The following is a 22488-nucleotide window of genomic DNA, read 5'->3' as shown; positions in this document are numbered from 1 at the left end:
TACATTTCATTCTGTATTAAATCTTTCGGAAACAGTGCTTTTAGACTGTTTTATTTATAAACGTTGTATTAGCTTTCTCAGTAGTCCGTTGCCAAGAGCGCAATATTCGAGGGAAATATTATACGTAATCGTAAGTTTTACAGGCGCGTTCAACAATAGTTGTCTATACATGTTTTTTGATTAAATAAAGGTGGCTCCACAAACGATCATTGTTGGCGAAACTTGTCTTAACGATTACTATAAATAGAACGCCACGGAGTCATCATTAACCAATTGCCAGTAAGACTAATTCCGTGATTGACTCGTCTTCGTGCACGAATCGAGATTAGAATGACCCGACTCATTTAGTTGCCATCCATGAGAATACATACCAGCAAACTCTGGACCCGATGATCCTATTCCAAGTGCTTGATAGTAATTTATAGCTACATTAGTTACTCTGTTGTGTATGTATTCAATTGTATTTTTTATTATAGTGTAAGTATAAGTTTATTTCGATTCCATAATCAGCATAATAGATGATAGAGTAATTGATAAAAACAAAATAAATAAAACTGATTTTAGAATCGGGAAAGCAAACAAAACCTCTAGTAAGGTTTGAAACGTACAGATTTTAGATGAAAAGGTATTGATGAAGGAAATAGTACGTGTTCGCTCACCAAAAATACTGAAAGATTCACAAACCTACAATGCGATTTTCCATCACAAAACAAATCCGAATCTAAACATTGCCCATTAGCACATTTGAATTTGAACCAAGGACAGACCGCATCTGTGAATAAGAAAAAAAAGTACGTTTTTCACTCCGCGAGACAAAAATGGAAATTTGAATAATACTATTTTTTGTTTAATTGAACTGACTTTTTGATTAAAAACAAAATTGTTTTAATTATGATAGGTATATCAAATAGGCTGTTTCTAGAATATTGTATTACGACACATTTCTCATTGATTATTTGATATGAAATTATATTTACGGTGTTTTAAATGGTTTCGCAGTATTTATACAATTTGTAGGCTCCAGCTTTGAAAGGCAAGAGTTAAAATAAAGAGCTATTTGAGAAAATTATGAAAACATATATTTTCGAATTTTTTTATTATCGGCTTCAACTTTATATTAAAATACTTTTTGAATATGGCTTCAAACGTTGATTAATAAGCTTTTATAAGCATTTATTTTTTTGTAATTTTATCTAAATAAATAATTTTTACAAAATTTTCAACATTCGCTCTTTCGTCAAACTTAGGATGAGAAAACCAACTTATCCTTTTTTTAAATTATTTATATTTATTCTATATTGTTGTCCGCCATACCTTCATTACACAAAACATCTCTTTTATGAGTCTGATTTTTTGGAAGAACGCAGCTTCCCACTTTGTTTTCGTAATATCTACATATTTCATCATAATTGTTCACCCAAGTGTCGAATTCTAATTCGTCACTTCCATCTCTGTTGAAAACAAATATATATAATTATTTATAATTGAAAACTAAGCCAAAAATGCGCAAGTTCAAATAACATTTACGGTTAAACGATTCCTATGGGATATCGCTCTATGGATTTTTTAAATATCACATTAGGAACGAAAATTTAATGAGCAAAAGTTTACTTTGCCTTATACATAAATTAGTCGTCGACAATAACAATTCAGAGAAGCAATTATTGGTCTACTTCCTGTCTAGTAGTAACGCGAATTCAGACCAAGATTGTACCCAACATTTCATTGTAAAGGGGGGGGGGGGGGGTATTTATTTTACTATTTGCGATAAAACTAGTTGTAAATAATGGAAATGTGTTATGTATTTGACTGACAACCTGCACTGCTATACAGAACTGGATATCAGACACAACTATAGATAAGTAGAGGAATCATCGATCAAAACCTACTGACATAATTCAATAATGTGTCGGAGGGGTTGTGATACCACGCAGTACGCACTCACAAATATGCATATGCAGTCACTGCATGTTCCCACTTGCTGGCGGGTATAAAGTATCCAGTCGCGTGCTTCGTTGCAATTCTGCTTGATATCTTTGGAATCAAATCCGGGACAATACGTTAGCATAAGGATTCTGTATACTTATAGTTTTACTTTTTTGTATAATTATAAATATACGTGTGTTATTAATTGGCTGTAGATATATATGCGACTACTCATGCTGACCCGACGGTGTGGTGCATCGTGCTAAGCGTTAGGAAAACGCTTGTCATCACACCTATGATTACACTGTGTGGGTTCGCAGGTTCGAGTCCTATGTGGGGATAGTTATGTGCGAGAAGATTACTGGATTCCTCGCCGCTGCCACGTAACCGCTGCTGGTCGGTTACGGCTTCCTCCGCCATCAAGATCATGCAGCTTCAGAAAATACAAATAACTGGATAACTAATCCAATACCCTACATTCTACATGGACTGCTAACTGAACAAGAGGCTTTGATTCTCCGTCTGTTTGAGCCGTCTTATCGGCTTTGCTCACTCCAGGGGGTAACTATGAAAATTATATTCTATGTTTGCATCTTTTTGACTATGTGCATGTCAAGTTACCACTTCATCGAAGCAGGCCTGAGCAACGCAAATCTAGTTCGTTTAACAAATTAATAAATAAAGAAATCAAAACATTTCTGTTCACCGGCAATCTTCTATTTCATTGCAATATGATTGGCTTGGTATGCACCCACTACCGTCATTGCATTCAAATTCGTCATCTTGACATTCAGCATCTATGTAAGAAAACAAACTATCATCAATCACACAGAAATCGATTTTTCGTGTCGTGTAAGATTAAAATGTGTTCACGCGGATAGGATGAGAAATGGAAAAAACAACAATTTAACGAAAATCAGCTAATCGTAGGCAAAATTTTCAATCATTTGCCTTGAAAATTTATCTGAAATTGCACCAAAAACCGATTGCACCAATTTTAAAATGAAATTGTTCGCGGACCTGAAAAAATACTTTTTTGCTCAATTTGCCATAATCTAAATAACTTTATAGCGGCAGAAATTCTAATGCTCAATTTTGATTAACGATAAATTTGCATTATTGAATGTATTATTTTGTTTATTGAGCAATCGAGTATATTTTCATACAACGTACAACCGAAATTGCGACTAATGGTATACCATATTTCGAAGCATTTAACCTGTAAAGGTATACTGCCAGTTACGAACTGTGCAAAGATCAATAACAGCCGATTACTGCTGTAGTGTAATTTATCGTCATATTTTTTTTCCTAAGTGATTTAAAAGTCTTGCTGCACACTGACACAGATATATTTCTGTAACGTTCCGTCTGACCAAAGTCAGACTTCTTCAGACATACATAGATCAGCTATTACTATGTTTTTTGTTGTTGTCGGGGTTAAGATTAAGGGATTATTAAAAAAGAAATCAACTTACCTGCTATAAAGTTTCCGGCCAGAAAAGAATTGAAAAGTATGAATAATATATTATATATTACATTCATATTTCTACAATATGTCACCATAAACAGGAAAGCAATGCTCGATTACATGAATAAGAAAGTCTAAAGTCATGAAAAGTTTTCCTCGCGAATTAAACGAGGGAATTTGGTACGACATAAAAATAATAAAAGTAACAGCCCACAAGCGACATATCATGTTCAATAATTGAAATTTATTACATTATTAATTAATTTATATCCTTGAAGAAACTATGGAAAGAAAATTAAATAAAAAAATCTGATACACTCCGAATTTTCTTCCTGCCTGCTAGTGATATACAAACTAGTTATATACTTCACACAAGACGTGATACAACCATTTCTATGGCTTCCTCGCGGCTGTGAGTCGCGAGTATCAAAGATTCGCTGACTAATTTAACCCGAAGTATGTATTATGAGAAAAGAGTCGGCTACACGCCTATATCCCCTCACAGATACACTTTAAGTTCCTTTTTATTCAACCTGTCAGTGGCACGTCACTCTCTGACCTTAACCCTGACCACGTTCTTGTAAAAGTGAAACTAAAACTTGCCAAAAGCAACGCTTGATGTTTAATTATTCACAATGTTTTTGAAAATTGCGAATTGCGTGAAATTGTGATTTTTAAGCACTGCTTGAAATTTATATTTGACAAGTATTGCCTACATTACAGTATCATAGATGAGTATTTATTAATTTGTGCCCAAAATAAGGTACTTGAAAATAGCAATACAACTGAAGACAATTGCAACTACAATCTTGAAAACACCATTATTATAAACATATTTAAACCATTTTTCTTTTTGGCGCTCCCGAAGTATGTGAGCCAAGATGGCGGACAACGGAACGTAGTATGTATACCAGGTTAGGGTTAGGACATAATTTGATTCCAACTTTCTTATTTTAGTTCTATCACGAGTTCGGGGACTTGCCAAGTGACTCCCTTAGTGTTTGTACCTAAAATAATTGCCTAACCCTAACCTGGTTCACATACTAAATTCCGGTGTCCGCCATCTTGGTTCACATACTACATGAGTACCTTTTTTTTATCCATGGTTGGAAAAAATATGCTGAGTTCAACATCAGTAAAAAATTAACTGACATTGCGATTGATAAGATCCATTACGACTTCAGAACAATTTACAAAAGAATAAGAGAACACGCGATCTTATACTTCGAATGAATAAAATAAATACGCGTACAGAGAATTACAAAACTTCATATGGTTCGACGGAAATATTATCATTCAATGCAATAATTAGTCCAGTGCTCTGTCCTGTAAACCATGAATATTCAATATATAATTTTCCAAAACTTATTGAAATGTGCCTCATTACAATGCATATGTATTAAAAAAGCAAAGGTACTATTGGTGGTAATATTGGCAACACTTGATGCTTTATTTCGAAGAAGCTTTCATTGTCTCGCAATGAATATTTTTCGTTCATACTTGGCTGGTGTAAAATAATATGTGTTTTTACATATATTAACACAGTGATTAACATAGTCCAGGAAATGTCTGACTGAAATTTGATATTGTACTGACATCAGCGAAGGCACTTAATTTATGTCCATTTCATTGAAATATTAAAAAAAGGCCTTGATGATATTGGTATAAAATCGTGCGGCCGCGAACAAACTTTAGCTTCACGCAAAATACCTGTAAAATACGTCTTTATTAGCATTGTTATCAATATTTAGAATATATCCACTAGGTTTGCATTGGTGCTTGTGTGACTTTCTGAATCCCCTCCTGGTCTAAAACAGGGGTCGGCAACCTACGGCCGCGGCCCGGCCGCGGAGCACTATAATCCGGCCCGCGACGCTTTTACTAAATTATAGTAACAAAAACATCCGTTTTGACGAATATATTCTTTAGACTAAATGATATGATAACCTAACAATTATATATTTCACAATTACTCGTTTAATGAGCATATAATTTAATTATAATTGAGCAAATGGCAACAAAACGCAGAAGTTGATGCTAAGTGCAAAGGGTTCAATGGCGCTGAAAATATTTAAATGGATTTTTATGAGATGCAATGAAGAAATAAATCTATATTCTATTCGAGAGATGTTAAATTGAACGCTCGTTGCTCGTGTTAAATATAATATAACGGGCCTTGTTTCACTGAGTATCTTATTTTTCACTTCATATTGAAAGCAATTTAAAAAAACGTTGCCAACTCAATCATTTATACAACAGTAGCCTATTTGTTTTGTTAATAAAAATGAGACCGATTATACCTAAAGTTTTAGCACTTTATAGTTAAATTATTTGACGTGGTATTACAAAGAATTAGTGCTTATGCTAGACGTCATTTTCAAGACCTTCTGCGACTTGTGGGACTTTATGTTATAAGTCAGGGTGGTTCAAGGCTGCGAGGCCTTGCAGGCCGCAGTCGGGAAAACCCCAAAGTGATCAAAATACTGCGAGTTAAGTCAGCCTATTGGTATGTTGCATGGGTGTCGTTTATTTATTTTAAGGAAGATATATGGAGCACAAAGAAAATAGGCATACCAAAACAATTTATTGTTTCTAGCTTCTGGCTACTGATTCAGATTTGCGTTTAGTTACAGCGGGCACATGAACCACGCTCGGAAAAATTTTTATTTTTCACTAAAATAACGGCAGAAAACCAAATAAGGAGTTGCTTGTCACGAGTTTAAAGTGCGAAGTTAACATGAAAAGTGCGACTAATCTCATTGGCCGGGCCCGTACTGCACAAGACTGTTCGTTTTGATCGACACCGGCACACCGCCTTGACATTTATAAATACAATCTTGAAATTCCGTGATTTTAACAAATATAATTTCCGACATCGGGAACTCCATTTGGAATAGCTAAGAAAATTCAAAATGTTCTTTCAATAAATGCAAAAATCTGCCGATGGTTTAATGCAGTTTTTCCCAACTTATGGGTCGCGACCCAAAACTGGGTTGCCGAAAATCATCACGGGTCGCTTGTTTTTCAGAAAATTTTATTAATCTCATTTTATAGTAATTTTCTTTGGTATTGGTATTTCTTTGGAAGTGTGGCAAAATTGTATATATATGTGGGAAGTAATATTGGCCCAAATAAAGCCACGCTACGAATTCATAAACTCGCTGATAGCAAACCAGCTTCGAAGTAATTTCTGGTAAAATAGGTCTCGTATGTAAAAACGATAGTTTTTTTTTCATAATAATTCAATTGTGCGGCCATAATCGAACTACATGCCGTTTAGTATTTGATGGGTCGCGAGATTTTACAGAATTCTTTTTCAAAAATTTGGGTCGATTGGAAGAAGTTTGAGAACCACTGGTTCTGTGTACGCTAAAATTGTTCTGCGAGCCGCACGGAATGTGTCCGCCGCCTGTGTGCCAGAGTTTGGACCACCCTGTCACAAGTAGTATTCAAGCAACAAGGCTTCAAGGCTTAACACAACGTAAACAAAGATATTTTCATGCCTGAAGGCAAATATGAAAATGTGTTGTTGCAATCTTACATATGAAAAAAGTTGTATTTGTAGGCTTGTTATCAATTTTTCTATTCATGTTTTGTATTCTGAATTTTAGGGCTTTTAAAAAAAATATTGAGATGGTAAAGTAGGGTCATGCGCAAGATAATGGCTTGCGCGTGCCCAAGCTCAATTTGTTCGGGCTCACCATATATGTAATACAATCGCAAATATATTCTAAGTTCTGACAAATTAATATATAATATGACAATTAAATATATGGTGACCATTTGAGGTGCTGTAAGTGTAAGAAGACTACTAGCAAGTAATTTTCGATTGATAAATACGCTATCATTATTACGCTTGTGATTTAAATCACATGCCATATTATTGTAAATATATGTTCTTTGGGATTTATCGAAAATGAGAAAAACACGACAATATTTTGTCATCGAAATTAGCTATATTCTAAATAAAATTCTCTCGCGATGACAAATGCAACGTGTGTAATGTTAATTCGCAACCAACTATAATTAAATCAATCTCACGTGTGTTTACCACCAATGCCATAAATAGTTTATTCAATAAAATGCTAAATATCAGTGCTAGATTCTAACAAATTCCCGGTATACGATGGCATGAATCAAAGCCTAATATATCTATTTTACACTCTTGTTAGGTCATTTCTCCTGTTTTTTTAGATAGCCGTTATGAGAAAGCGAAATGTTGAAAAGAAAAGCAGCATGACCACAATTGCTGGCGAGTGTGTGATGGAAATTTCTTTTCCTAATCGAAATTGGAATAGACTTTTGTGTATGTGATGTAATATTAGTATATATCTGTAATTTTCACAAGTATGAATCAAAATTGATTGTTCATGCATACAGTTTTCAAATTGGACGAGAAAGAGACATGTGATTTTGATATATTTGAATATCCTCAATTCAATAACAATTACGAAAACATTCATTCACATTTTCTGGTTGTATCACTCCTTCATATTATTTTGTCAATTTACATTCAGTTATTCCAGCCATAACAAATTTTCTCTTGTTCGACAATCGCGTTTTTCATGTTGGTTGTTACTAAAATGGTCAGACAACATCTTACTAAACAAAACTTCCGACAAGAACTAGGGAATATGTTACTTCTTCCATCTAAATCTTGATAAGTATGAAGTTCAGGTAAACACCGTCGCAACTTCGTAACTATATGTGGTATACTCTGGGATTTTTGGAACATTCAAATTCGGAGCAATAATTTTATGTTTGATTTTCATCTTTTTATTACTGATGGATTTCGTGTTTATCTGATGCATTTACATCGATGAGTCATTCACGTCGGGAAAGATTTAATTCAAGTGTCATGTTATAAAGCTGTACAGATAAAACGTTATCAAAGCATTATGTTGGATAGGTACAATATTGCCGACGGCGTTTCAAATCGTGACTTCGCTAAATCTTAATTAATTCTGTGAATGATATGTTTCATCGTAATAGGTTGCAAATTTTACCAACCAATATTCGTTTAAATTTGTTTGTGCAATTTTAACGGTATCTAACTTCATAATTCATTTAACGCACTGTGAATTTCTCAATTCCCTCCGAAATTAATACGTTCTTCATCGTTACATTAAAGTATAATATAGAACCCTTCAAGAGCGTCCTTAGAAAATATAATGATTTATTGGGTAAATTACTTTAGTCCAGCAAATGTACCTTTCATCATCAATATTTTCGGTTGAAATCTCTTATGAAGAGTAGTTTATTTTTAAGCTATTTTGATGAATATTGTAGACTTTGATACCAATTAAATTAATTGCCGCTTGAACGTACTATTTTGGAGTGCGATGACAGGTAATACTTTGCATAGCCTATATAATATCGAACATTTTGTTATGTATCGACCAAATTTTGTTATGTATCGTTGTATATCGTCATTCGAGAAACCTTATACTTTGTTTAAAAAACAAAATTTTCAAAAGTGTGAATGATATCATCAGCTAACGCTTACGAACTTCATCTTATGTTACGTCAATTACGATTACGATATTTGACGAGCGTGTTTTGATTGCAACAGTTATTTTTATTGCTCACGGCTTTAAAGAAAAACATCACGAATCGAGTTCTTTTAGTTTCGTTCATATGGCACGGATTTTTCTTTAAATTCCGACGTTTCGGAAGAAAATTTGTACTTATTCAAAACGAATATGAAGGTAAACTACTCGAAAACGTTAGCGGGCTTCACGCTTTGCCTATATTTGCAACTGATTGCTGCAAAGTCGTTGGCTGGACTGAAAGACCAAGCTTTCATGATTTTAGGTTCCCGAGCATCAGAGAATGCTTTGGTGAGTTTTGTTTTAAGAGTTTGTATTATAGAAATATTACTGATGATAGAATCGCAAAGTTTTGATAGAGACTCGATCGTAGCTTGAATGTTTCTACTGATACCGACCAGGCAATTGAACCCATTTTCCCCACATTGCTTCCTTATTAGAGCTACCAATTTGAATTAGATTTGACCTATATATTTGATAATACAAAATAGATTTGTTTGAATACTCAAAACACCTCTTTGAAAGTTTAAATTGGGTAGTGAAGTCAAAAATTTTCTTTTTGAAGATAGAATAAATGGAGTGCAAGTTGTGATTACAAGTTTTAGTAGTTTTTTTCATCCTACTGATGCCATGGCCTGTCAGATAAAGCGTCAGACTTGACTGTTTTGAAACGGCAGGTTTCACATTTTGGGTTAAATCCCGACAACGACCATCTCGCATAGGTTTTCTAAAACGGGTAGGGCAACGCCGAACTGAAAGCTTCCGATACTTTCAAAAATAGTAACATCTCGCTTAATCGCGCCTAGTTCAGAGCGACAGGTGTGAATAGGTCTTGCATATAAAAAAAAGTAGTGAATGTTTAACGTAATATTTTAATGTTTTAAATATTTCAGAGAAGACAAACACGATCTTTATCGTCATCAATTACAAGCGTTCGGGTAACGAGTGTCGTTAAATCAAGATTTGCTAAAGTAACAACAGTCAGTGAGATGGAAAACACACATGACGAAGCGAAGGAACTAACATTTTCAATCAGATTGCCTGACGCTGCGTTTATTACAGAATTTACGATGTAAGTACTGTAGGCCTTAAAGAAGTTGATTTTAACATGAGACAAATTTTTAATAAATCGTCTAAAATTTGTAACGAGATAGCGATCGGAGACCGCCGACTTATCGATCTACTGGCGTGTATCCTTCGCTCTGACTCAATAGCGATCGAGATCGATAAGTAATAAGACCTCAGTTTAAACTTCACAATCGTCCATTGCTGTAGATTGATTATGAAAACATCTTAGAGCATCACGTATTTGTTTGTAAAATAAAATCAGTTCTCGATTTCGGGTAGAATAAAGGCAGCATGAATTTTCAGTTTTGTATACGACTGAGCAAACCAAATCGTTATTTCGATAATTTCCATTTCTTATGTAATTCCAATCCAATATCCATATGCAGGTTGGTCGACGGAGTAACATTTATCGGTAAAGTTAAAGAGAAGGCGCTTGCCGAAGAGGAATATAAAAAGGCCAAAGCAAGCGTAAGTAATATATTGTTACGCTATAATAGTTGAAGCAGATACTTTGTGTCGTCAGCAATCGAATACTTAATTAATTTCACGTCAAACTCAGTTGGCCGTGAACACTCGCCTGTTTACAGTCGGTGTAGTTACTAACAAAAAAGTTGTAAGAACTTCGGTTAGATGAAACTCACAACCTCGCAACATTTTTTCTGGTCGTATTGACATGAAATTTTTCAAGTCTCGCGCCATTAGTTTTTACTAACCCGAAATCCCTCACTATAATTTGGCATAGTGGCCGTTCACATTTTAATGGTCCCCCGTAGCTTTACTCAGAGATCATTCTCTTTTATTTCTGAGTGGGTTCTCGTGACCTAGCTTTATTATTGAAAAAAAAACTAAAATGTGTCTTCTTTTTGGCTAACAGGGTAATTCAGCAGGCCTCGTCACAGCTGATATTAGAGAAACACAGACCTTCAGCGTTGCAGCCAATGTTCCAGCTCAGTCCAAAGTAACATTTACCTTAGTTTATCAAGAATTGTTGAAACGAAGACTTTCAAAATATAATCATGAGATTTTTGTGAATCCAGGACAGGTGAGACAAAGTTAATTCTGTTGCAAATTTCCTACTAGAATGATATTTGTGTACGAAACAGTGTTGACGTGATAATTAAAGCTAAGCATTTTGAATCGAATAGTGAATTATTTGTTGAAGCCATATTTTTGAAATGCAATTATGACACGTGACTCCTTTCATCCCAGTAGATTATTGGAACATGGGAGTGATCGAACATGTTTCTTATTGCGTGTGTGACAACTCAGCGACCTGACTGAGTGGTGAATCCCATGTTTCAGTAACTTATGTGTTTGGAGGGCCCTTTACAATTCCAAAGTCACATTCAATTAAATATCTTCCAAGTATTTGAGATTCGATTCGATTCGGAAAAATATTCGATCCCGAAATCATCTGGTATTCAAAAATGCCTAGCTCTTGTCTTAAACTAAATCGGGCAAACATAGAATATACATCTGAAATAGATGAATATATAAACTTTGAATATATTTGTGATACTATAATGACTTTCACTGGGCGCTCCAGAAATGTGTTTACCAATATGGAGGTAACTAATTTTGTTCGCCTATTTTACATCAAGTTGTGTAAAGGGACTGAAACCTATGGGCACTTGGCTAACACAGACAGCCGCCGAACTCGTAATATACCTAAAATAAGGAAAATCGAAATAAAAGTATGGTCTAACCCTAACCTGGTGCACATAATACGGGAGAACCTTTTACTGAGTGAATCTTTTACTGAGCTTTTCATAGAGTGGTCGTTACATTATTTTCCTAATATTTCAGATTGTTGATGATTTTGTTATCGATGTTTATATCACTGAGCAAACGGGAATAACCATGTTAGAAGCTCGGCCGCCACAGGGTGGAATGGGCCCTCGCGGTAAAGTCGCCAGTGGATACGACAGCACAGGAATTGTTCCAATTGATATTGATATCAGGCGGAGCAAATATCAAGCAAAAGTAACGTAAGTATATGAGAAAAATTTTGGGTGATTTATCGGGTAGGACTGAAGGGGAATTAAAATAAAAATACCCGTGCCCTATACCGGCGTTTACCTTTGGCGAAATTTTGGGTTAATTTAAACATTTTTGTATTTGAATTATATAAAGCAACGAAAATTTGAAATTGATTTTTAGATTAGTTGTGGAGAAAAGCGAATTCTTGACGCCACAACTCTATCATACAATTTAGCAAATTTATATATACACTCCGTGTCCAATCAAAAAAAAAAATTGTAATCACTTCAACAAAGGGCAAATCGTTCTAGTCAAATATATTTCGTTTCGGTTTGATCATATGTTGTAGATATTAGTAACTACCGCATGATAGTTTCAACTTTTTGTGTCTGTATTTAAAACTGCAAATAATTTCTCGGTATGGGCCCCGAGTCCTGCCCTGATATTGTTGGTTTGCCTGAAAAACGCTATTCATATAGGCGGAATTTAATGTAACTATTATTATTCAGATTTAAACCTTCATCTACACAACAACGACGATTATTGATGATTCCCGAAAACGATCGAAAAATGACAGTCATCTACGACGTCACGAGAGAATTTCTTGGTGGCGAAATTCAAACAAGGAATGGATACTTTGTACATTATTTTGCGCCACAAAATTTACCTGTTTTGCCGAAAAGAGTTGTATTTGTTATCGATCGTAGCGGTTCAATGAGAGGGACAAAAATTGCACAGACAAAATCTGCTTTTGAAACCGTTCTAAAAGAGATGTCTGATGCCGACGAGTGAGTTACTTAATCCTTTATTTAGCCAATTCGTGTTTGCCTTCTATTACTCGCTTTGTAGGAATTGAGTTGAATATAATTTTTATTCCAGATTCAATATTGTTACGTTTGCGGGTGACATCACCGTATGGGAAACAGAATCCGATTTAGTAAAGGTCACAGAAGAAAACGTAAAGAAGGCGATAAAATACGTCAGAAGTATCAATGCGAACGGAGGTTAGAAATCAGTATGGGTTTTATTTATTCTAATCGAAGGGTGGATTTAAACGATTCGAAGCCATTGGCTACGTCATTTGTTGGAGGGGAGGGACATATAGAAGCCGTTATGACCTCATAATTGGCATACTGTAATGTATTGTGACATCATTTCGTGATTTATAAAATTTTAAATAAGTTTTGTTCCGAATTTGAAAACGACTCAAAATGTACTGTCTGAAATAAATGATAGTATGAAATTAATGGGGGTGCCCCTAGGCTTCAGTGTATTCAGGAAAATTGGCGATATCAAGTTTCTTTTTCGAGATGCATGACAATATAGTTTTTATAAATACTGTATTGTCATCACATTTAAACGTTTTCAATACAGGGACAAATTTGAACGGTGGATTACTGAAAGGCGTGGAGTTACTGGAGAGCGTGGGTGCCGATGAGAGAGTCTCTTCTGCAGTAATTACTTTATCGGATGGTGATCCGACCGCTGGTGTCACAGATGAAGCACAAATACGTAAAAATGTTAAAAAAGCTGTCGATGGAAGATTTTCAGTATTTTGTATTGGCTTCGGGAGAAATTTGAATCACGATTTTCTTAAACGTCTGGCAAATGAAAATGATGGTCTCGCGAGGTATTATAAGTTATATTTTTACCAAGATGTATTTTAGTTATCACAAAAACAATTCTAAGATAAATAAAACAACACTGGCAATAAACTAATTGTCCATTCAGAGTATTCGAAAAATACCTTTTAAAATTTGAAAACTTACCTTTATTTTTCATTTCTCCCAAATTTACCGATATGGATTCTTTGAAATGAAAAAAAAATTGTATTTAGAAAAATCTATGAAGATTCTGACGCTGATCTTCAACTAGAGGGATTTTTTCAAGAAGTTGCCACTCCACTACTTCTTCGTGTTGTTATGTCGTATTCTGGTTCCAATATTTCCGATGTCAGCAAAGTACACTGCGATCAATATTTTGATGGATCCGAAGTTCTTATAGTTGGTGCCAAGTTGGATGGTATGTGTGATAGTAACCTTTGCGCTGTATTTAGCTGTAAATCTTTTACTGACATGAAGAATAATTAATAACTTTGACATAGCTTAGAAAACTTGTTGGACACGAAATGGATCCATGCATCGTTTTGTTATTATGTTTTTTTTGTGAAAAAAGTACTTTTCTATTCAACTACGGGACCCATTGCTTTGAAATTTTCAGTGGGTAAAGCTTGATGTTGTCATTAAAAGACTGTTACTAATTATTTATTTCAAAAATATCTGTGGGCTCTGTGGTTTTGGTTTTCACTTCGAAGTTTTGAGTGATTACGTCTACAAAATTTAAAATTGCACACGTGGTTCCGTGATCACATTTCAGTGAATTGGTAGTCAGACTACCGGTTCTTCGAAAGATATGATACTACTTTATTTGGGATTTCGTGTCGATATATTTGAACACTGCCCTCTTGTTTTATGATGACCTAGTGTAAAATGATGTTAATTTTGTGACTTATTTTTTAGACAAACCGCTGCATTCAAAAATTATTGGTCATTCACTTGAGGGTGAAGTGGAGTACAATATCGTAAGCAGTGAAGTTGACGATTCCTTTCAACATTGGTATGATGATACAGGCGACTTCGAAGATTTTATCGAAAGAATTTGGGCGTATTACTCAATCAGAGAAAAATTAGAAGACAAGGTTTTAGCCGAAACAGATGTGAGTAGATATTTAAAGCTTTTTTCGAAAGTTTTTTTAAACAAAAGTTTATTTTACCCGGGGTCGTAAGCCAGTAAGTCGGATCATTATAAGATCCAATACCGGCACAGTCTGGGAAATGCAAAGCGTAAAATCCTTTAGTGCAGGCTCAAAATTTGAAGCCAGATAAGAGCAATTAAATTGCATTAATCCAGACCGGTGTTTTTAAACGCTTGACATCGCGACCCACATGCCAGCACCAAATGTTTTAGCGGCCTTCAAGAACTAAGATCAAAATAACGGTGAAATTTAATAATACAGTGAATATTAAAAAAAATAATACAATTGACAGTACCCTTAATGAGGCCAATGTGCTAGCATATACTCGTACAAATGATCGGATCTTGGCTCCATTTCGGTGGCGGTGGGTGTCAGTGCTGGTTTCAACTTTTTTAAATTTGATCGATATTTTGTTTTAACATATATATGTTAGTGTCAAAAAAGACTTTACGCGACCCCCATTTTCACCCCTGTCACGACCCACTTAGTGGTCGGTTCCCCAAATCTTAAGATCCCTGATTCAGACCATATAACTCGGACTATATTTTAAAATTTAGACAACTCAACTTTGCACATTGTAGAGTTCGACTCGCACTAACAGCAATGATCATTTTATTTTAGGAAGAAGTCAAAAAACTTGTGGACGAAGCTATGGCATTATCTCTGAAGTACAATTTTGTTACTCCGCTGACATCCATGGTTGTCGTTTTACCAGAAGATGAGATAACAACCACAACGCCAGTAACTCGTAAGTAAAAATCATTACAACTGTAAACAAAATTTTGTACCAGGTTAGGGTTGTGCCATAATTTTAATCCTATTTTCTTTACTTTTTTGAGTTCGGGGACTGTCTGTGTTAGCCAAGTGAATATACCCCCTGCCCATAGGTTTCATTCCCTTTATACAACTCGATGTAAAATAGGCGAACAAATAGTTACTTCCATATTGGTACACATACTTCTGGAGCGCCAAAAATTGTACGCATCACGAGTGCTAGACCACCGTGTTGGAGTAACGCTTATAATAACGATTAGCTATTGCCTTCGTTCCAAATTTTATTCGATTACCTTAAAAAATAGCGGAGATACAATTTGATATTTATTAATTTCACGCGTCTGCTCGTTACAGTTTTTGAGTCAGCGTAATGCTAACCTTATGACGAAAATTGGTCTCCCGGTGGTATTAGAATGACGATGTCTCCATTATTTCTTTGACGTTTTTGCAAACTTGGTATTGTCTTTTCACTTTGATATATCCACTAGCGCTGTTTTTATTTTATTAACTTTAAATTTTTGTAACATACCTACTGTACGCAAGAATATCATCTTTTTCATTATATAACGTTATTTTTATTTTTATCACAGCTACGGTATACCCTCCTATCCCTCCCTGCTGGTTCAGGGGCGCTACAATTCCTGACTACATAACTGGGCCTCCGATTTGGTGTCCATACATTATCGATGGAAAAGCTGAAACAAATAGGCCTACAGCTACCAGGAGACTGTCATCCGTAAGACCTGCTTATGGAAGAATATCAGGGGCAGCGCCAGCTGCGCCGGCGCCAGCTGGGGCACGGCCAGCTGCGCCACAAAGTAGGACGGCTCCGCCACAAAAATCTAAGACAACAAGTGCACAAAAGCCTGTCAAGAACAATGCACCAGCCTTCGGCGGTTTTGGATTCTCTCCATATATTATGTCTGATGTTGATATGTATGGTTATGCGCCTTCCGTACTCGGTAAGTAGTATATACTTGATAGAATTTAAACCCTTCAGGCCGATAACTTATTGAACGCAAAGTGTACGTATAAATCGTTTTTTAATATGTTGTTGTTGTTGCTTTTTTTGTTATTGTTTTGAATTCATTCTTGTCTTCTCCTTGTTGCTGCTAAAAATCACTTTTTTCATTAACTAATGGAACAATTGCTTTAAAATTTTTCATTGGGTGAAGGTTGTATTTTTCGCCATAAGGCTATTACTTTTAGTTATTTTAAAACTGTCTGTGTGCTCCACAGGATTTGTTTTTCTTGCATGTGATGACGCATTCAAAAATTGCGCGCACTATTCAGTTCGATAACTTGTTTTTACATTATGGTTTAGTGCAAAAAGCGGATAATTGCAGTGGAACCCTGACGAATGACAGTGCATCCATATCATTGCCGGAACAAAACCATTCTCTTACTACTGTGCTTTGTGAGTGGGACATCAAGTTGCCTAAAGGATCGTGGATTGATTTATACGTCGAGAGACTTGAGTCGTCACATAATGAAGTATGTTATTTCTACAGCAATTTTCTGCCTCTCTTATTCAGAACAAAATATGCTGCTTCAATTCATAAAATAACTTTTCCTAATTTTTGATCGCTTACGCGAGGTCATAAAACTTCCTAGAAATATCTCTACTATTCCATTATAAAAAAAGATTTATTCGTTTCCATCGTCATATTTATAACATCTTTATTTTTTCTTATTTCAGGTTTCGATAGTAAGCAAAGGAGAGACGCTGGTAGCTCACTATGGTGGTGTTACTGCATCGAAATATTTTTATATTGCCCATAATGAATTTTATGTCGTCATGAGAGTTGATCCTGCTGAAACACTGCAGACTGGACTTGTTCTTAAATACCAAAGATGTAAGTAGAACGTGCACCTAATTAAAGAGTTTTTTTTTTGAATTACAGCATGTTATAAAATGTGAAGCCTACTCCCAAAGGGAAGTTTTCAGGGAAGAAGCATTATTCTCGATCACAATTTTAAAATCGTTTTGTTTTTAAACGTTTTTCATTATGTTTCTGGAATTTTGACGTTACAAACAAAAACTTCGCAACTCAATTGGATATATATTCTAAAAAGAAGAATTTGTTGACGATCTTTTATTTGGTAACAATTTATAAAGTATAGTATAATTTTGTGGGAATGCCTTGCAATCCTCATTGGCTTACAAACAGGGACAAGCCTCGCGCATTATTGGTATACGTATCCCTGCACTCGAGCCTGCTTGGATCGAAACTTCAGCTCCGGAACGTCCGTCCGAAAACTGTCTGCCATAAGCAATAAGTAACATAATATGTTTTATTATTTTAGTTGTACCCGACGATAAGCCAATTGTAACTGAAAAGAAAACACAATATACTGAGTCCGGGCCGACGAACTGTGGACAAACAATCTCTTCAACTGATGCCTCATCTGGATACATAACGTCGCCAAACTATCCTTCATCATATTCGAGTAACTCACATTGCAAGTGGAAAATAGAAAACTTGGATGCTTCTAATAAAGAACTGAAAATAACATTCCTGGACATGGATATAGAAACCAATGGAAATAAAGAATGTTTACATGACAGAGCTGTCATCACAACGAAAGATAGTTCCCAAAATTTCTGCGGCATGCAAACAAACGAAGCCTTTTCCAGTAGCGACGATGTTGTGACGGTTGAATTCATCAGTGACGCAAACTTACAATCTGGTGGATTCAGAGCACATTATGAATTTGTTCCAAAAGTTACAAACCACTAGATTGAGAGATTATACGTCGAAATGTTCAACCCTGGAGACTATAGCTAAAAATATATAAATTTCATCAAAAATGATTGTTTATTCAATTTTTTCTGAAAATTACTTTTACGTTGTGTGGATTGAAGAACATTCCAAAATCAATATCTTTTGAAACTTTAAAATAAATTTTCTTTCCAAGTAATTTGAAATATTATCTGCCTTTGACTGAAATGGCAACATTGTACTACATTGGTCTTTGGTAAAGTCTTTGTCAATAAATACTAGAATATTAAATATTTACTTTCTTGTGGTATACATTCAACTATAGAGATCACCTGTGCCAAACCTATTAAATTAAAATTACAGAGTCCAGCATCCACTAACAATAGATTAAAAACGTGTATTTCAAAAAATATATGCTCTTTAATAAAACTAAATATATTTATGTATTTATTTGAATGTCCACTCAGTGGATTCAATGTTTACCGAGTCTAATGACGGTGAACTTAACGATCTTTGGAAATTGTGAACAATTGGTAAATATTGTATTGAATATGTGCAACGTCAACAATTTTCGGTCAAATACACTGGTGAACTCAACGTTGTTGATATTAATATTACAGAATATTTAACGTGAAAATCCGTTATTATATTATGCACTTCGTGAGATCACTATTAGCTTCACAATTGCTCCATACATTCCTATATCTAACATCCAATCGGATTTGAGGCAGAACATTTTGTTATAGTGTTCGTTCAAATAAAAGTATCATACCGAGTCAATGGAGCAATATGTAAGAGTGAAATGGGACCCGGATTTCATGAGGAAAAACACTCAGTGGTATAACTAAGCGATAAGTGATAATAACTAACGATTTTAAGCGATAACGAAACAACAACTAAAAATGTTCTTTTGAAAACTGCCATCGAATAAATTAAAAGTTTAAGTAGAAATTGAAAGAAAATAAAGCTTCATTCGTCGGCAAAGTCTGCTTAAATCGATGCAAATACTACTAGTTGAACCTTATTATCAAGGTTCAATCTTCACGCTTGGAACATTTATTTATCACTGATCACAGTTTATATGAACGTATTCATATAAAGTTCAGCAAAGTTCATATGTACATATGTTCTGTATATGAACACGTTTTAAATAGATTCAAGTCAATCAATGTCTTGTGTATAATATGCATTGACCTCATATATCAGGGATGGCGAACCTTTTTCAATGAATGGGTCAAAAATTATATTTTTATCACGGAGCGGAAGAGTGTGGGTCACTAATATTTAATCGATGTTTGAGAAAAAAGAAACTTGACTTACTAGACTTTTTATAGCACTCGATTTTTATGAAATTCGTGTACAAAAACACGCATACGAATTACCGAATAACGTTTAAGATGATGCGGCAAATTATTTTACGGTTTCGAAAAGTTTGCGAGGGAATCTCACTCTGATAGTGTTATATTTTTAGATCAGTTTTCAACCACATTAAGGCGTTACACTGCCCCATTGCTATTTCTAGTTTTTTATTTTAAGTTCAATAGATTTTGTTTTTTCAACGGCATTATAGGCGAGCAACTAATAAAATGCAATGTAGCATTTAGTTCTCGAATACCCCTAGAGACAGTCCGCAGGGCCTTTTGGTTTTGCATATCCGAAAGGGAACGCTGTAACAAGACGTTGCGAGAAATGAACAGATCAATTGTATCGTTATGACATAAACAATGTCACAGCCAATAGCTGCATAGCTGTGTACATGGGCGCTGACGACCCGGAAATTACAATTCGAATTTGAGCCATCGCTGTCCTGGCTGCCCTAATGATGGTACATTATATAGTTATCCTATATAATAAATTACATATTATGGTAAACTTTAAATTTAATTAAATACGGTTATATCAATTTTTATCATTTATATGTTAGTATGTTTTTATTTAATTCGTGCTTTGGTGGGTCACCGAAATAATGCGATGGGTCACTTTGTGACCCGCGGGTCAGTGGTTCGCCATCCCTGTCATATATCATACATATCATCATTCAATTTCTCAGGTCCTGTCCAAGGCACTGCGCACTATCGTTGATTTTACTTTTACGAAAGATTACGGTGCATCTAAATAAACAGCAGTGGCCTCTTACATATCGTAAGATGCATTGGATGCCGGTACGGGGCTTTGTACGGATTGAAAGGCAAGTGTTTCGCTCGTCTTGGGCTTTGTTAAGAGCGAATTGTGAAACATATTATTCATACCCCATTCATTATACCCCATAAACTAGTGGTTCCCAAACTTTTTTGTTAAATCCCTCCCTTTGCCTATTTCGGAACTCTTTAAATTCTTCCTAACTGTGCATAAAAACCAATTTATTGGTCCAATCTTAATTGGACTCTTAGATGGTGTTATGCATCACACTCCCGCCGTTGTACAGTTTGAGTGGTTTTTAATGTGTCCATAAGGAAAACATTACAGTAATGAAAAAGAGTTAAATATCATTACTAATACTACGGTAAATAAATACAAAGCAAAATTCCTCCTCATTTGGAAATAAGTTGACTCGAATAGTTTCAATTACTTCAAAACACAAGTAAATGTACTGAATTTATTTAGCATTTCGTATCTTTCAACATATGAAACCATAAATTGGTCGCTTTGTGTTTGTGTAAAATATTCCACGAAAATCCACAAAAAGTTAACTTTGTTTTTATGGTAAATTTATCATATATATAGTGGCATATCAATGGATCCCAAAATAGGGGTTTGTTCATAGCGAAATTCTTGAATGCGGATCGTATAAAAAGTTCTAATAGCAATCTACTATTTGGATGACTTTTCAAACTAACAAAGTAATTTTAAAAAATTTGCTGGTTATTTTTGACAGCATTTGCCAACAAAAACAAAGTAACAGGCTTGTTTCAACTCAACTCTAAATCCACAGACTCATCGATGCCCTTGAATGGTCGTGAAGTGTATAGTATAGTACTTAGAAACATCGAGAGCTGATATAATAATACTGAAGGATGGCTTTGTTAATTAGAGCAGTGGTCGGCAACCACCGGGCCGCGGTTCATCGCCGGTCCGCAGAGAGGTAAAACAAAAACAGCTAATTGTATACTTCAGGATCCGGATAATCATAAATTTAGCACATCGAGTAAAAAAATAGTTTTGGCAAAACAAACATCAAGCAATACCCAGATCAGAGTCAGAAGGTTTCAGGCGTTGTTACCTTTCCCAAAATCCTATAATGTGAGACCTGGTTTTCAATATTGATAACTACAAAAACGAAATATCGAAGTAGTCTGGATGTATTGTGTCACTGTCGACCATATCTTCAATATGGAAACAGTTAATGGCCAGCAAACAAATACAGATATTACATTAAACAGCATCACTTTAGTTTTTCAGTATATTGTCAACATAAATTTCCTAATGCGTTCAATTTATTGCATAGGCCGTTTGCGTAAAGGTGATCGACCAAAATTTTGGTCAGGCTTTGCCGGTCTGTCATTTGAAAAAGGTTGCCGACCGACCACTGAATTAGAGGATCAGACTCTTATTAGGCAATGAGTTTTTTGATTGAATTTCTGCATTTATGTCCTCACGTTTTTCTATTGTCATATTTTTGTATTTATGACTTCACTTTTGCGCTTGTGACGTCAACTATTTATATTATGACATCAATGCCCTTGACTAAATATGAATCGGCTGGTATTTCGCAACATTCAGAACTGGTCTAGTAGTGAGGTTCCCGTAATGAAAAATCGCTACATACATTAGCAAGCTTACCCAACCGTTAAATTTTCCCCAAGAGGTCAATTTTTGCATTTATGGCAACAGACTTTTGGGATGTAGATTATTGTATTTTGAGGCCTTTTTTTTGACGTCAGTTTTTGTGTTTGAGACGTCAGTTTTTTTCATATTGTGACAACCAGATCTTAAATTAAATGTATTATTGAGTAACGTAACGTGCGTAGGATGAAAAATGTTGCAGTTTTCTGTGTCACATTTAGAACTTGTAGTACTTTATAGCATATATTTTATTCTTACGTTTTCTTTTTATATCTTACATATAGCAGTGGAAGATCAAAGTAAAAGAGTGGACGTGAGAATAATGCATAATTAATTGATGATATTTTTATAAACAGTTCAGATAATAATGATGATTTCTAATCATATTTCAAACTAAAATATCGAACGTAGTATTTTTTTGCGATAAATACACTCTTACGGAACTATATGAACTCTTTAAAA

At 34.9% G+C, this 22488-nt stretch overlaps 1 protein-coding gene and 1 long non-coding RNA gene across 2 annotated transcripts; one reads left to right on the top strand and one right to left on the bottom strand.

Moving 5' to 3' along the window:
- Window positions 1-654: 654 nt before the first annotated feature.
- LOC144424361 (uncharacterized) lies at window positions 655-3445 on the bottom strand. Its single transcript, XR_013476653.1, has 4 exons — window positions 3402-3445; window positions 2633-2723; window positions 1315-1451; window positions 655-772 (listed from the first exon to the last, which is right to left on the bottom strand). It is a non-coding gene; the product is annotated as an uncharacterized LOC144424361 (long non-coding RNA).
- A 5392-nt stretch (window positions 3446-8837) lies between these two features.
- Window positions 8838-19014, top strand: LOC120330970 (inter-alpha-trypsin inhibitor heavy chain H3-like). The gene is made up of 15 exons (XM_078113982.1): window positions 8838-9234; window positions 9837-10015; window positions 10398-10479; window positions 10886-11053; window positions 11818-11999; window positions 12501-12779; window positions 12871-12995; window positions 13366-13621; window positions 13829-14013; window positions 14511-14707; window positions 15368-15494; window positions 16111-16482; window positions 16845-17014; window positions 17220-17376; window positions 17828-19014. Exons 1-15 carry the CDS (start codon window positions 9097-9099, stop codon window positions 18259-18261), a joined length of 3051 nt encoding a protein of 1016 aa, XP_077970108.1. The 5' UTR covers window positions 8838-9096; the 3' UTR covers window positions 18262-19014.
- Window positions 19015-22488: the final 3474 nt, after the last annotated feature.

This window comes from Styela clava, chromosome 6, assembly GCF_964204865.1.
Source record: "Styela clava chromosome 6, kaStyClav1.hap1.2, whole genome shotgun sequence".
Classification (NCBI taxonomy): Eukaryota; Metazoa; Chordata; class Ascidiacea; order Stolidobranchia; family Styelidae; genus Styela; species Styela clava.
This window is presented reverse-complemented; position numbering and strand designations above follow the sequence as displayed.

Bases quoted from the DNA above. Each gene is read 5' to 3' on its own strand.
- LOC120330970 (XM_078113982.1), top strand. From the start codon at position 9,097: ATGAAGGTAAACTACTCGAAAACGTTAGCGGGCTTCACGCTTTGCCTA. The intron at 10,480-10,885 runs GTAAGTAATATA...TTTGGCTAACAG, and splicing joins ATAAAAAGGCCAAAGCAAGC to GGTAATTCAGCAGGCCTCGT. The intron at 14,014-14,510 runs GTATGTGTGATA...CTTATTTTTTAG, and splicing joins AGTTGGTGCCAAGTTGGATG to ACAAACCGCTGCATTCAAAA.